The following is a 14,895-nucleotide window of genomic DNA, read 5'->3' on the forward strand; positions in this document are numbered from 1 at the left end:
TCCATCCACCATCCATCCATCCACCATCCATCCACCATCCACCATCCACCCACCATCCATCCATCCATCCGTCCATCCACCCATCCACCATCTATCGATCCATCCACCATCCATCCATCCATCCATCCATCCATCATCCACCATCCATCCATCCACCCACCATCCATCCATCCATCCATCCATTTATATCAGAATTGGAATTCCAAAGTGAGACAGTCGGGTCATTTAATAACATAATGAATTAAAAACTGACAAACATCAGCTGGCTGGATTGGTTTCCAGGGAAGAACATCCTGCTAATTTGGTTTTGTGGCAACATTTCCACTAATCGAGTATGCTACATCTGCAGCTTCAAGGTTTTCATGAAAGGAGGTCCCAAGCATGTGTACAGTATAAAATATACAACATGCTGGACAACACGATCTTTGTGACTTTAGACAGTAATGTTTAGATGTTGAGAAGTGGCCCGTTGGCACCATTGCCAAGGGTCCTGCGTCAGCCATTGGTTTAGAAGGGTGTTCGCAGCCCAAGCCCCCCAGAGGACGCGAGTCCTGCCTCTGCCATGTTGTCGTGTTTCACGCCCAGTGGTCTGGGCGCCTGAGGGCAGTTTGTGAACAGATGTGCCCTCTGTTCTATTCGCTGACGCAGGCCTCACGTGAGTCTGCCCGGGGCTGGGGAGAGCTAAGGCCCGCCCTTCTCGTGACCCTGTGGCCAGGTGTGGGGTGTAGCTAACCGGCACCTTCACAAAGTTCTCTAGTGGCCACAGGGCCACTGTTATCTGCCAAGAGAGAAGCAGCCCAAGGGTCGGGCATGACTGAGCTGGGTGAACCATTTTGCAGGAAATATCGCCTTAAAGGGGCTGCTTTTCCAAAAACGTTTCCGGGAGCACACAAGCAAAAATAAATTAAAATCCCCTGAATGAATGGCTTTGAGAATGGGCCCTGGTGTCTGGGCGTGACAGGTACCGCTGTGCCATCTTGGCTGTGCCATCTTGGGGCCGGGAGCAAAGTAGGGACGCTGCCACACCCCCTCACCCTAGACTGCAGGGAAAGCCCTTCCTGGAGAGCTCGGCAGCTCGTAACCATTTATTATGTCACCACTGTCCCAGGACCCCTGTGGGGTCCCATCAGGCGCCCACCGCCCCCCCAACCGACCTCAGTGCGCCAAACAAGGAGGCAGAAGTTCTGTCCCATCCCACTCTCTGCAGCCGGGTCTGGGCCACCAGGAGGACATGTCGGGCCCCAGCGCGAGGCACGGCTCCGTCACACATTCCCGACCTCGTCAAGGGACAGATGGGGTGTTTGCTCCACGGCCCCGACTCCTGACCCTCCTCTGCCGTGAGCTGAGTCGTGGGAGGCAGCCAGGGGCTCAGCCATCAAATGGCAGACTCAGAAGGCCCCCCAGCCACCTCTTCCTTGCAGTGTCATGGGGGCCCAGACCGCCTCCTGGCCACTAGGAACCCCGTGTCTGGCTTCCTGCGGTGGAGTGGGGTTTCCTCACTGATGTGGAGGCCTCATGCTCTGAAGGCCACACTTCTCACTGGCCCCCCACGACGCCAGGGCCTCCCAGCACAGGCCTCCTGAGGCTTGTGGGTCCAGAGGGGCGCAGGTATACCGCAGGGGTCCTTGACCTCTCTCCCGCCGGCTTATTGCAGCTGGACTTCCCCTCAGGGCTTCCCCCGGCCTCCCCAGTGAGCCCACATCCAGAAAGGACTGGGCTTAGATTGGCTGAGGCCCCCACGTTCAGTGGTGGGTCCAGCAGAAATGCCCAGGCACCCAGCGCACCCCGCCCCCATCTCTCTGCCGGCACCAGCCTCCATGAGTGGGGAGCTCCTCCAGGAGTCAGGGGCGCTGCTGACCCACAGAGACACCCACACCATCGCTGGGCACCAGCTGCACGAAAGGCCTTTCTCACCAGGAGCAAGGAGGAGGTCTCCTCCTCCTTGCTCCCTCCTCTGGCCCTGTCTGGGCTCTTGGGGTCACAGAGACAGCAAGAAGGAGCCTCCTGCACTGATGCCTGTACGTGGACAGGTGGAGAGAAGATAGAATGTTGCGAAAGAGCACATGGCACGCACAACAATTTAAAACACAGGGCACTGTGTGTCCAGAAACAGCACACAGTGAAAATAGTCCTTGGGTGGTCTCTGTGCGGGGGCGTGTTATTGTCCCCATTTACGGAGGAATTGGGGACTGGGGGCGGGGAGCCGGGTCCTGACCCAGCAGGCTGGCTTTAGACATCTCCCGATCAAATGTCGCCGCCTCAGGGTGGGGCAGCCCCTGGGCGTGGGGGCACTGACTGTAATAATTCGTTTTAGGAAGAAGAAGGCAGGGAGGGAGCAGGCTCTGAAATAAGGGTGCACATGCTCACTCTGTGCCCTGTGATGGGGCTTTTCTCGTGTGTGCGAATTATTTCATCATTTAAGTTAAAGACCGGCCACAGACAGAAGGGGATGAGGCAAGCAGACAGCACGTGAGACCCCGGCCGCCGGCGACGGGTTAGACCTGCCCCTCCTGCCTCCCGGGTCCCGTGGACGCAGAGCAGCCCGTCCAGTAGGAGCTGGACGTGAGCCGCATGTGAAATGTCTCATGTCCTGGCAGCCAGAGCAGAGGAGTCAGAAGAGACAAGTGGTATTGGCTTCACTACCACGTTCCCTTAAAGCTGATCTGAAATGTTATGTTTTTCACATGCATTCAAGTTAAAAATTACTAAGGTATTTTGCATCCTGTTTTTGCACTTTGAAATCCCATGCTAGTGGCGCAGGTTGGACCAGCAGCCCCAGTAGGTGGCAGAGCTACGAGGCCACCACACTTGTCCGCCCCAGGGGCAGGGGTCACCCCGGTCCATTCACAGGTGGCACATGGGGCTTCTGAGGACTCATGGTGAGAGGCGAGAAGCGGAGCCGGTGGACCGCGGGTGTTTGCCTGACAGGGGACTGCGCACCCCGCCTGGGGACAGCACGGAGGGTGGGGCTGCATGGCGGCGGGTCCAGCTGTCTCTGGGTCACCGCGGGAGGAGGGAAGCACCTGGCAGTTTCAGTTTCTGACAGGAAGCCGCCTGCTTCTGTCTCCCCTCACGCCAGCTGCGCTCTCTGCCCTGCAGCTCCGGGTGACAGCCCGACCCGGAGAGCCCCCAGGTGGGGACGGCCCCTGGTGCTGCAGACGAGGAAGCCCCGGCTGAGGGGCCAGGCCAAGCTCAGCCCCTGGGCTGTCTCCTGGGCCTCGGAGGACGTGTCGGGGGGGTGATACCCTGGGGGCCGTGAACAGGGGAGCCACATGGGTTCTGACTTGCGTTTTTTGTCACCTGCCTATCACCTGCTTTAGGACGTGCGGTCCCAGCCCTTGGTCTAGAAAATGCTGTGGTGGCGGAGGGGCTCTGACATCTGTCTGTCTGTCCACCTGTCCAGGGCTGTGGGAACATCAAGGCAACACCCTCCACTGAGGGCTCCTGGGAAACAAGCAGAGAGAAGGCAGGAGTGAGGGCCCCCCGGGGTCTCCAGGGGAGGAAGCCTCGTGGTCTTGTGGCTGAGGTGCTGCCTGGAAGGAGCAGGTGTGCGGCCAGCAATGGGGCTCACGGTGATGGCAGTGTCCTGGGGGCATGGCCCTGGGCCCCCTTGGGCAAACTGCAACCTCTCTGAGCTCAGACTCTGAGCTGCAGGGTCCGGGTGTTGGGGTCTGCACAGAGCGGGGCTGGGGAGCTTCAGGTCTTTCCTTTGAGTAACAGAGGCAGCCATGAGCAAGCCCCGGTGCCCCGCCCCGCGTGTGGTGGAGGGGACCTGCTCTGAGGAAGCCTGAGCCCCACACAGACACTGACACGGCTGGGCTGGGGTCCGAAGGGCCTGCAGCGGAGTGAGGGCAGAGCTGGGTGGGGCAGTGTGCAGAGTCCCTCCTGCCCCCCTTCTCCTGCCTCCTGCTCCACTCCCCCTCCTGGGGTCTGTGAAGTCGGGGCTTTCCACACACTCAAAATGCACCACTTGGGAGGGAAGGAGGAAGCACCGGGAGCCACAGGGCGGGCCGGTCCCGCTTCCTTCTCCACCGCTCCCTTTCAGGCGCCCGGCCTTTGCCGGGGGAAGGGGTGACAGGCTGGCTGGACCCCGGGCCTCTCCAGGGCTGCCTGTCATGCCCACGGCACAGGCGAGGAGGGGCCTGTGGGGTGCTGGGCGAGTGATGGAGCTGTTTCCAGCCCAGCCCCTCGGGCTCAGCTGCCCTCGCCGCCGGGTCCAACCCGCTGCCCAGAGCAAAAGCCGAAAAGCCAGGCCCTCGGAGTGGCCTCCGCCACCCTCTCCGTCCCTCTCGCCCCAAGGTGGGCGTCTCTCCTCTGCAGTGTTCCTGAAGCTCTGTGGGCCCAGCGAGGGGGCACAGCCAGAGGGCAAGCCAGACCCTGGGAGTCCCTCTCCTGCCTGGACCGAGGGTACCGTGGACACTGGCTATGTCATGAGGGCGAGCGCTGGCACCCCGGCTTTGGGGGGCGGTTATGGTGAGCCCCATTCTTTGCCGTCTGACCTGCCTGCTCACCTGCACCCTCTCCACATGTTCCCTCGAGGCCGTGAGCGCCACACGGGTGGGTGGCCCAAGGCTGCTCCCTCTCAGGGAGGGGCCCCCGTCTGCACCTGCCCCTGCGAGAGCGAGAGCCGCACCCAGAGGCCCACACCCTCTGGAACCCTCAGCTGCACAGACCGGGTGCCCAGAACCCACATATGCTTCCATGGCCAGTGGTGTTCAACTGGGGCAGGGTCGACCCCCTTTACAAAAGGTTTAAAAGCCACTGCCGGCAGAGGGGGCTTCGCCCCGAGCACCCTGGGCTGGGCAGGCAGCTCTGCCAGCATCAGCAAGGGATGCACTTGACCCAGGTGTCAGCTGCATGGCGTCCGGCAGCGCCTGCCGTGGGTGCGGAGCAGGCAGACCCCACCACGGGCTTGAGGGTCCTGCCCAGGCTGTGCACTGCTCAGTGCAGTGTCCACATGCGGAGCAGTGGGTGCAGAAGGTCCCACCTGGGCTGCATTTCTCCCAGGGAGGGCACTCAGCAGACAGGGAGGCCCCAGGCCTGCTGTGACTTGCTGTGTGACCCTGGCAGGTTTCTTGGTCTCTCTGATTTCCATCCTCATGGGGGAGCTATCTGTCCCTTCACCAGCCAGCGTGCCCTGCACAGTCCTGTCCCGCCCCTTCCCTGGGTCCCCCTGGAATGCTGGTTAGGGCACAGGAGCCAGCAGCTGTGGGCCAGGAAGCCCTCCCCAGGTCTCCCTCTGACCTGGACTTCCAGCCTGCCTGCTCTGGGGACTCAGTGCCTGCTCTTCACACGCCCCCCTGTCTAGGGTGTTCTGTGACAGCAGCCTGAATGGACGTGCTGTGTGGCCTTGGGGGTCTCTTCCCCTCTCTGGGTCCCGTGTCCCTCTGTGGAGGACACGATGAGAGAAGATGGGAAGGCAGGTGGCCTGTGTGCCTGCTGCCTGGCACCGTCCACGCCGAGACGCCTCGGGCTTCAGGGCAAGGGATCCCGGCTCCTGCAGGATGTCCTTGGTTAGGAGGGGCTGGCAGGGGCCGCTGTATCCCTGTCCTCACTGCCCAGGAGGAAGCTGAGGCCCGTGTGGACACACTCTCGGGAGGTTTGACTGCAGCCACCCAGGCGCCCTCGGCCTCAGCTCCAGGCCCCAGGCTGACCCCTAAATCCAGGAGGGCTTGACCTTGCTAAGACAAGCTGAGGGGGGTTGGTGGGAGCCAGGAGCATCCCCCTTGGCTGAGGCCATACCTCTTCTGGAGAGGCCCTTAGCTGACCTCTGACCCAGAACACCTGCTGGCCACCTTGGGGAGGAGTTTGGGAAGGGCCCTGCCCAGGGTCACTTGGTGACTGACCCCAGAGCCCATGTTGGGCTGAGGTGCCCCAGGACCTGTGTAGATCCCACCATCTCCAGGATGCTTGGCTGCCCGACCCCCCCAAAAGCCCATCATGGGGCTCCCCACTGGGAGCGCAGGTCCCTCCAGGTCAGTCTCCGAGCCCTTACTCTTGGGTCCTGGAGTCTGGCACAGGGCCAACTGGCATAGTCCAGACCCTAGGCCCAAGGGCCAACACCCAGGTGCAACTCTGGGCCCTGGCCCAGCTTGCTGTGTGACCCCAGGCTCGTCAACCCCTGTCTTGGGGCCTCGGCTCCTGTCTGGCAGTGGCTGTGATGACGCTCTAGAATCTGGAGACCAATGCAGACGCTCCCATAGCCCCTGCGGTGGCCTCAGCAGAGATCCACTGCAGGAGGTCGTCTGGTCTGGACGTGGGTGCATTCGCTGACATCACCTGCTGAGTGCCACTGCGAGCAGGTGCTGTTCTGGGCGTGGAGAGCACCACAGTGAGCAGACGGCAGATCCGGCACCCCTGCACCATCGGGGAGACAGATGATAAATGAATACGAAAATTCGGGAAACACCCAGTTTGTCAGATGGAATAATAAATGGAAGGAGAGAAATGCAGTGGGAAAGGAAGATTGGCTGTCGGGGGAGGAAGGGCAACCCAAAGAGGGAGTGGGGGCGGGGGGCATGGCTGAGAAGGTGACCTGAGCAGACTTGAAGGTGGTGAGGAGGGAGCTGTGCAGGTACCTGGGAAGGAGTTCAGAAGAGGGAACAGCATATGCAAAGGCCCTGGGGTGTTTGTGGAGCAGCCAGTGGCCAGGGGGCTGGAGAGGAAAGAGAGGGAGGGCAGGAGGCAGGCAGAGAGGGGAGAAGCCCCTGGGGGTATGTGCAGGCAGGACACTATCTGACCTCACTTTCTGTCGGCTCACTCTTGCAGATGACATAGTGACAAAGCACCACGAGAAGCATCTGTCCCCCGGGAAGCCTCCTGGCTGGGGTCCCCACTGACGCCCACCTCCGTCCTAGGCAGCTGTCTGAGGGTCACCACATGTCTCCAGGCAGCCGCTTGCCCCAGGGTCTCTGCCTGCCACCCTGGCTATGCAGGTGGAATGCGCATGCCCACGGCTGTCTGACCTCTGGCTCCACTACAATCGACAATCGACAATCGCTGGCCTGGAGTTCTGTCAGAGGGGAGAGGGTGTGGGGAGCGCTCTGAGAGGCCCCGCTTCTCTCCTCCCACGGCTGCCCTAGCCCTGTCCCCTCCGTTGGTGAGGGGCAGCTGAGGCCCGGTCCGGAGCGGACATCTCTGGGAAGGAGCCCTGGACGGAGAGTCTTGGCCCAGTCGTAGCCCCTCGGGCCTCTCCCAGGGCTGCTCTTCCCAGCTGTGCCTGCCTGGTCAAGTGCAGTCACGGAAGCGAAAGTCTGAGAAAACCCCTTGTGCGCAACCGGGCCAGCTGAGGCAGGCTAACGCGGGCGCCTTTCTTCTCAGTCAAGACGCCTCGAGAAGTGAAAGTCATCTTTGCCTCCTCCAGCTGCCCCCGCAGGACCACTTCCTCCAGGAAGCTGGACTGGATTGCACCCTGTCCCCTGGGCGTCTCCCTGCCCTGCGGCTCTGTCTTCCCAGGGTCGGGTTTGCTGTCTGATGGATGAGGAGGACATGGGTGACCAGTGTCCTCTTGCTGCCAGCCTCAGGAGGCTTGCCCCACAGGCCTGAGGGCTGGGGATGGCATGGGGAAGGAACGGGAGAGGTCCAGCAGAAGCTGCCGGTCTCAGGGGAAGAACTCTGCACGTTTACTGGGGGAGGAAGGGAGCCCCACTTGTCCCAGGGTCTGGGGTGGAGTGGAGTCCTCCCTCCACAGGCCCCTCTAGGTCCTGACACGAGGACGCAGGGGACAGAGGCTGTGCGCGCCGACTCGGGCTGCGCCCTGCTCCTCTGCCCTGTGCCCTGGAGGCTGGCCCCAGGGACCCTGCCAGGCGGCCTCAGGCAGTGTAGGGGAGAGGGAGGTGGCTGTTTGCCCCGCCACGCACTCGCCTGAGGGCTTTCCAACTCCCTGAGGCCACAGCCCCCACTCCACGGCCTGTCCTGGAGCCTCTCTCAGCTCCTTCCCTTCCGCCCCTCTCCACCCTCAGGCCAAGGGGGCTCAGCCCCCAGACTTCCTTGCCCTCCCTGCTGCTCTGTCTGACCTTTATGAATAGTTCCATACTGTCCCCCCCCCCACCACCCTGCCCGCTGTTGTGCTGCTGGTTTCCTTCCAGGACCGACTGGTCTGGCAGGGGGTCTGGGGCCCTAAATGACCCCCACGCCCACCTGCTGCTGCATCCCTCCTGCAGGGTCAGCAGAGCTGGGTTCAGTTGCACCTCTGCTCTTGTCTGCTGTGTGCCCCTCTGAACATCAGTATCTTCTTCTGTGATGACAGTCACAGCAGCACGTGGGGCTTGTCAGGCCCTGAGCCTCAATCCTGACACAGGATCCCCAGCACTGCGTGGTCAACAAGAGGGGGAACGGGAGGTGGAAGGCAGGTCTGTCAACGCGGGTGTGTGTCAGGCCTGAGCGAGTGGAGATGCCCCTGCAGGGCGTGCACAGAGCAGGGATGGGGGCCATACCTCACAGGGCGACGATACAGATGAATCACATAATGCGGTGCTGATGGTACTTTGCACACAAACGCGGGTAGCGGGTGGAGGGTCACAGGCCAGACGGTTACTGGGGGCTCTGTCCTCACGTGCACGACGGGGACATCCTCTCACGCGCACGCCCACCCCAGACCCCGGCCTCTCTGTGTGCATCCTCCAGCATCCACACTGAGCATCTCCCGACAGGCCCTGACAGCCCGGCCAGGGGCTGTGGCTGCATGAAAAGTGGGGCATTGGGGTCGGGCCAAGCCCACGCGGGCTCCCGAGAGCCACTCCCCTGAGGTGCCCGGCCCCCCTGCAGCTGGAGGCCGCGTGCCCCAGCCCCGGCCGTGGGCGGTGAGAGAAGGGGGCTGTGTGGGCTCTGGGCCCCTTCCCCCGTGGCCTGCTGCCCGGGATGCGGGCGGGGTGGTTGGAGCTCTGATCACTTGGATTGAGGTGGCCCTAAATCCAATGAGAGCTGTCCTCATAAGAAGAGGAGAGACGCAGAGACACAGAGAAGAGGGCGGCGTGAAGGCGGGGGCAGAGATGCGGTGATGTGGGACTGCATCTCTGCCAGGGACACCTGGGGTTGCCGAGCCTGGACAAGGCAGGAAGGACTCTGCCCTGGAGCTCCAGAGGGCGCGCGGCCCTGCCACGCCGGGGTTTTGGACTCTGAGCACCCGAGCTGGGGGAACGGATTTCTGCTGCCTTAAGTCAGCTGTTTGTGGCCATTTGTCACGGGGAGGGGGGGCGCTCCAGGGCGCTCCAGGGGAAGAGCCTGCGGTGGGGGGCAGCTGGAGGCAGGAGGGCGAGGAGGGGGGGAGGGTGCGTGGGAGGAGGAGCCCAGGCATTGGGGACAGTGGTGGCCTCTGAACCCCACGCCCCTGGACCAGGTGGCCCAAGGCTGGGCTCTGGCCAGCTCCAGGCTTCCTCACAGATGGCGCCCTCCACATCCCAACGCCCCTGACATCCTGCCTGTCTTTGCTTGAACTCCTCCGGCGCGGGGACACTCACTACCTCCCTGGTCGTGCTTAAGCTGAACTCTGCCACCTGGACCCCATGCCATCCCTCTCAGGTGACACCGAACAGACCTGACTGGGTCTCTCCCCCAGGGTGGTCACAGTACATTGTTCCCCAGCGTCCTGTGCTTCAGGCTAAATCCGTGAGCAGATTCAGTGCCTCCATCCCGGCACCCTCTGCTGTGCACCCTGGTTCCCACCTCTCATTCCTGGAGGCCCGGTACCCGTGACCTCCAGTCTCCTCATCTGGAAAGCAGGCTTGTTGGGACAAGTCCCTTGGTACCTGCACAGCTCCTAGTGCATGCCGTAGGCCTAATAAATCTGAGCTCCTAGTGCGTGCCATAGGCGCCTAATAAATCTGAGCTCCTAGTGCATGCCGTAGGCGCCTAATAAATCTGAGCTCCTAGTGCATGCCGTAGGCGCCTAATAAATCCGAGTACAGCAAACTCTCCTCTAAATGGGCCGTTCCTTCTGTGCTACGCAGTCGCAGTCTGGCTTCCCCGCTCCACGCTGTGGGTCCTGATTGGGCCCAGACCCTCTGCCACCGCGGGGCTGCTGCTGAGAGTCCAGGCCTGCACAAGGTGCCGAGGGGGACGCGCCAGGGAGGGGCCAGGCTGCTCAAGGCTGCCAGGCACTCTGCAGGGGGGCCAACCATCAGAGGGGCGAAGGCCTCGTCCTCCACACCCTGGGCCCGGAAGCCCCCGCCTGCCGGCCTCCCTCTGAGCAGCAGGGCGGCTGCAGCCGTGTTCACCCACGCTGGCTCCCTAATGAGAGGATCTTGGGCTTCAGCTTTGAAAGCTCTCACTTGCTGCTCGCTTTGTAATTTAGAGCCACTTAACACGTTTTGGGGTCTCAAAGGTATTCATGGACTCTGCGGAAGCTGCGGTGGAGCTGTGCTGCCCGCCGGCCTGTCCACACTTGGACCCCGGGCCCCGAGGGCTCCCTCCAGCACGGCCCCGCCTGCTGCTTGCCCTGCTGGTGACTTCTGGCCTTGTGGGCCCAAGCATTTGTCCCCCTGGGGGGGCCCTGGGGAGCAGGATGTCTCCTGGTGTGGCTTGGCTGTCACATGGGGCCAGGTGATTTCAAAAAGACAGGATGGGGGCTCCCAAAAGCCAGAGTGTCCCAAAACTGGTACCCCTGCATCCACGTAGGCCCCAGCCCAACACATGAGCCAACGCCCCCTGCTTTCCCTCCTCCCAGAGAAGCCCACCAGGCAAGCAGCGCCCTATTGGGATGTATGGTGACCATGGGGCCAATGAACCAGTGGTTGGGACCCTGTGTCAGAGGTCCACCTAGACCATCTGTTCCAGGAATCTGCAGCCTGACCAACACGCAGGTGACTTGCAAGCACAGTAGGGGGTCATTGCCACCTCCTGGCCTCAAACTCCTTCCACGGTGGACACCCCCATCCAAACAAAACAGTAGCCAGCAGCTCTCACACCCCCGCGCCTGCCCCTTCCCACCCTCCCCAGCCTTTGGGAAGCCGCTCCTATACTCCATCAGGGAGCAGGAGGACAGGACGGGTTTGCCACATGAGGAAATGGAGGCCCAGGTCAGGGAGGGCTGGTGCAAGGGCACAGTGGCGGGTGGCAGAACCTGGCAGCTGGTTCCAGGACAGTGGGGTCAGGCGGGGCCATCCCAGGAAAGGAGGGGGCAGCTGAGTTGTGCCACCTGGAGCCAGACGGGTCCTGGAGCAGGGACGGGATCCGGGTGACCACATTCTAGTGCTGGCGACCGGCCCCTCCCCTGAATCACGCGCACTTGGGAGAAGCCAAACACGCTCGTCACCGCGTGTGAAATCGGGCGCCTGTATGCCGGGCGCTCCAGGTTTGAAAGTGTCTGATGACAACAGAACCCCGTGTCGGGGGCTGGTCCTCAGGCCAGGACAGCAGTGGGTGGGCACTGCTCAGGGGCAGTGGTCCCTCTGCAGAGGGGCAGGGCTGGCCTGGGCTGGGGTGCTGGGTATGGGCTCAGGGGCCGTGTGGCCCCTGGAGGTGACTGCAGCAGTAGAGGAGACCATGAGCCCTGGGAGGTCCCCAAGCCTGCCTGGAGCGTGGCCACGTGGCCATGGGCTGGGGAGCTCGAGGCTCGGCCAGCCCCCATGTCCTGGGACAAGGCCCTGTAAGGCCCCAGGGGCTCTGCAGCTGGGGTCGGGGGATCAGGAGATCCACAGGGGCCCCCTCCCCGAGCCAGTGCCCACAGGGGGCGAGGGGCCCTGCCCTCCGCGTCCCCACTTCCGTCTGGCACTGGCCCTCGCACAGGAGCCCTGGCTGGGATGGCTCCTCGGCAGGCGGCTGGGGTTGAGTCCCAGAGCCTCAGTCACTCCCAGGGCCCTCGGCCAGGCCCTTTCCCCTCTGGCCTCAGTTTCCTCATCCGACCTCCAAGTCTTAGGTCCTCCCAGGAGGAGGGCTCTGTGCGCGGCCCCCACCTGTCTGCACACCACCTTCCTCACTGGCTCCTAGGACCCTGCCCATCGAGGAGGACAGAGCCCACCCCCTCCTGGACAGGACTGGGCAGCCCCCACCTCCAACATCTGCCTCTGGGTGGGGCCCGCACGCCTGGCCTGGCACCTGCCGGGTCCTCCCAGGCCACCTGCCCCAGCTGTGTGGGCCCGTGCCCTGTGGGGAGGCCTGTTGCCGTTCGAGGTGAGTCAACACGGCGGGCGCTCACTGTCAACAGAGCCGGGCGGCGGCAGCTTGGAGATGTCACACTCGGGCCACCTGCTCCGGCTGTCTTCCCGCCCCTGCCCCCCATCCCCTTACCTGGGCCGCCCTTCCTGGGACCCCGGGGCGCCGAGCAGCTGGTGGAGGCCAGGGGCCCGCTCTCCAGCTCAGGAGATGCCCGGGACATGGAGCTGGAGATGGATCCAGGAGATGGAAAATCCTACGCTGGGCGTGAGGCTGGCCGCCCTCCAGGGGCCAACGTGGGGCCGGAGCCCAAGCGTGGCTGTGAGTGCCCCGCCTGACCTCGTGGGGCCTGGAGGGAAGACGCGGGGCTGCGGCCAGCCTGGGCTCCTTGGAGCCGGAGGCCTCCGTCCCCCAGGCCGCTCTGGGCCTTCTAGCAGCCGCTGCCTGCGGCCTGGGGAAGGGGCGGGGGGCCGCAGGGGCTCATGTGACGGGGCGGGCTTGGGGAGGCCGCTGTAGGGGAGGTCTCCCCGCAGCCTGCAGGCGAGGCGACCAGCTGTGTCACCGAGATAGTGCGGCCGGGCCGGGAAGCAGGCGTGCAGCTGTGCCCGCTGCTTCCTCCACAGGAACCATCTGGGCCCGGCCCTGCCCTGCCTTCCTCGCGGCCATTCCGGTCTGACTGTCCAACAACTTCCTCCTCCCGCCTGGCTCTGACACCCCACCCACCCCAAGCCCTGACGGCCTGGCCTTGGGTGTGTTTCCTTGACCTTGGCTGGGGACAGTGTCCATCCTGGCATAGCCCTCCGTCCCACACGCCCCACCCGCCTGTGTCCCCCAGGGCTGGCCCTTCCTTCAGCCTGAGGTGGCCTGGGGTCTCCTCCCTCTCCTGCCCTCGGCCAGACTTCCCCCAGAGCCCCCTTCCCAGGGTCAACCGTCAGGGGGCCTCAGCTATGCCCTTGGGCCAGATCTCGGGGTGAGTCCTGGCCGGTCCTGGTCCGGTGGTCTGGCCAGACCTGAACCCTCAGGCCCCCCCGGCTGCTGCTTGGGGTCCCTGGCTCTGGCCCCCCTGGAAGCATCACCCGCTGGCTACTCTGTGCTTGGCTCCTTCAGGGCTCTGGGGGTCACGGCCTCCTGGATGGGGCTCCTGGAGACCTGTTCCCTGCGCCCTGACAGAGGCTTTGTGAGGACAGTGGCCGATTTGAGCCCACGGATAGAATTTGGCTCCTCGGGGTTGGGGCTGCTCCCCTGCCTGAGGGATTCCAGAAACCGTGTCAGAGGCCTCTGTGACCACTCAGGCTCTAGGGGGTATCCTAGGGTCCCCTCCCCATGGGGCACCTGGCAGAGGAGGCGAGACACATCCCAGGCCTGGATGAAGCACTTACTAAAGGCACAACAACTGTGGGCAGATGGCAGGCGAGGCGTGGCCCCATGAAGGAGCCTGCGTGCCCTGTGCCCCCCATGACCCGGCGGTCAGCTCCCTGGGACACAACCACAGCTGCTGGCACGGTATCTCACGCAGGCCAGCGGTGTGCGACTGGCAGACCCGGGGTGGGCACACAGGCTTCTCTGCTACTTTGATTGAATCGAGCGGAATTTTTAGGGAATGCCTCACTCGGTGAACAATCCAGGCAGTGCAGAAGGGCGGGCGGGAAATAGCAGGACCCCCAACTCCTACCCCGTGTCTCCTGGTGTCTTTCCCCAGAGGACACCCCATCACAACATCCTTCTAGAGTCACTGCAGGAACGAGCCTGTGTCACTCTGAAGTAGGCTGTGTTTGTTCCTGGAAGGGGCTGCCCCATGTGTGCCCCCCCGCCGCCATGGGGGGCTGCCCCGTGCTCTGGGGTTCAGGTGGAGAGGAGGGTCTGTGAGGCAGGGGCTGGCCCCTGGGCATCACCCTTGTCCTCATGGCCCCTCCTTGCCTCCTGTGCTCTGACTGAGGGTGGGATGCAAGGTCCTGGGGTCAACCTGGCCACCCCGCACTGGCCCGTTTCCTCCTCGGTGTGACGCAGTAATCGCGGTGGCCCCAGGTCCCAGACTGTGTCTGGGAGGGGTGGCTGCACTAACGCTGAGCGAGTGTGGCCTGCCACGTGGTCAGCACGCAGCCATGCAGCTGTGACTCCGACTGCCAGTATTAGTATTCTCGTCAAAGCTCTTGTTGTTGTTTTCCAAGGGCACCTCAGAGCCGGGAAGTGGGAGGGTCTTGGGGAGGCCCAGGTCCCCTGTGAAGGCGGCAGGACGCAGCCTAGGGGGACAGCCCCCACCCCCACGCCAGGCAGATGTCCGGGCCACTTGCACCTGTGGAGCAGCCCCCACAGACAGGAAACTTCCACTTTCGTGAGGGGGCCTCGTGTCCTGCCTGGTTCTCTAACCAGCGGGGCCGACAGGGGTTGGGTTGGAAAGAGAAGATAGCTGCCCATGAGTGGGGGGTGGGGCCTGCTCGGCCCCTTGCTGGCCAATTTGGGGGCACTGGCCCGAGGCCTGCTTCCCCAGGGCAGGGCAGTTGGTGCCTGTGGGGAAGCGGACGTTGGCTGTGGCTTTCGGAGCTGGGCGGCCCGGGAGATAAGGAGCTGAGGAGGAAGTGGCTGCAGGAGGAGGGGTGCAGGAGGGTGGGGCGCTGAGCCTGCCCAGCCTGGTCCCAGGGCTGCTCCCTCCAGAGACCACTGCCTGTCTGCATGGGGGTGGGTAGAGGGAGCCAGGGACCTGCCCTCCTTGCCCCCTCCTTCCCCCCAAACATTATAAGGGCCCATGCTGGGGTTAGCCAGGTCCCAGGGCAGCCCTGTTCCTGCTCTCTGGGAACCTATGGGAGA

At 63.4% G+C, this 14,895-nt stretch overlaps 1 protein-coding gene across 2 annotated transcripts in view; it reads right to left on the bottom strand.

The window, feature by feature from the left end:
* Nucleotides 1–12,560, bottom strand: part of CBFA2T3 (CBFA2/RUNX1 partner transcriptional co-repressor 3) — a 95,016-nt gene extending 82,456 nt beyond the window's left edge. For both annotated transcript variants that reach the window (XM_046681038.1, XM_046681037.1), the window contains exon 1: nucleotides 12,226–12,560. In XM_046681038.1, the coding sequence (XP_046536994.1) occupies nucleotides 12,226–12,313 (88 nt within the window). In that variant the 5' untranslated portion in view covers nucleotides 12,314–12,560. The remainder of the gene's footprint in view (nucleotides 1–12,225) is intronic.
* Between the last annotated feature and the right edge of the window lie 2,335 nt (nucleotides 12,561–14,895).

The sequence above is a fragment of the Equus quagga genome, chromosome 13 (genome assembly GCF_021613505.1).
Source record: "Equus quagga isolate Etosha38 chromosome 13, UCLA_HA_Equagga_1.0, whole genome shotgun sequence".
In the NCBI taxonomy this organism is placed as follows: domain Eukaryota; kingdom Metazoa; phylum Chordata; class Mammalia; order Perissodactyla; family Equidae; genus Equus; species Equus quagga.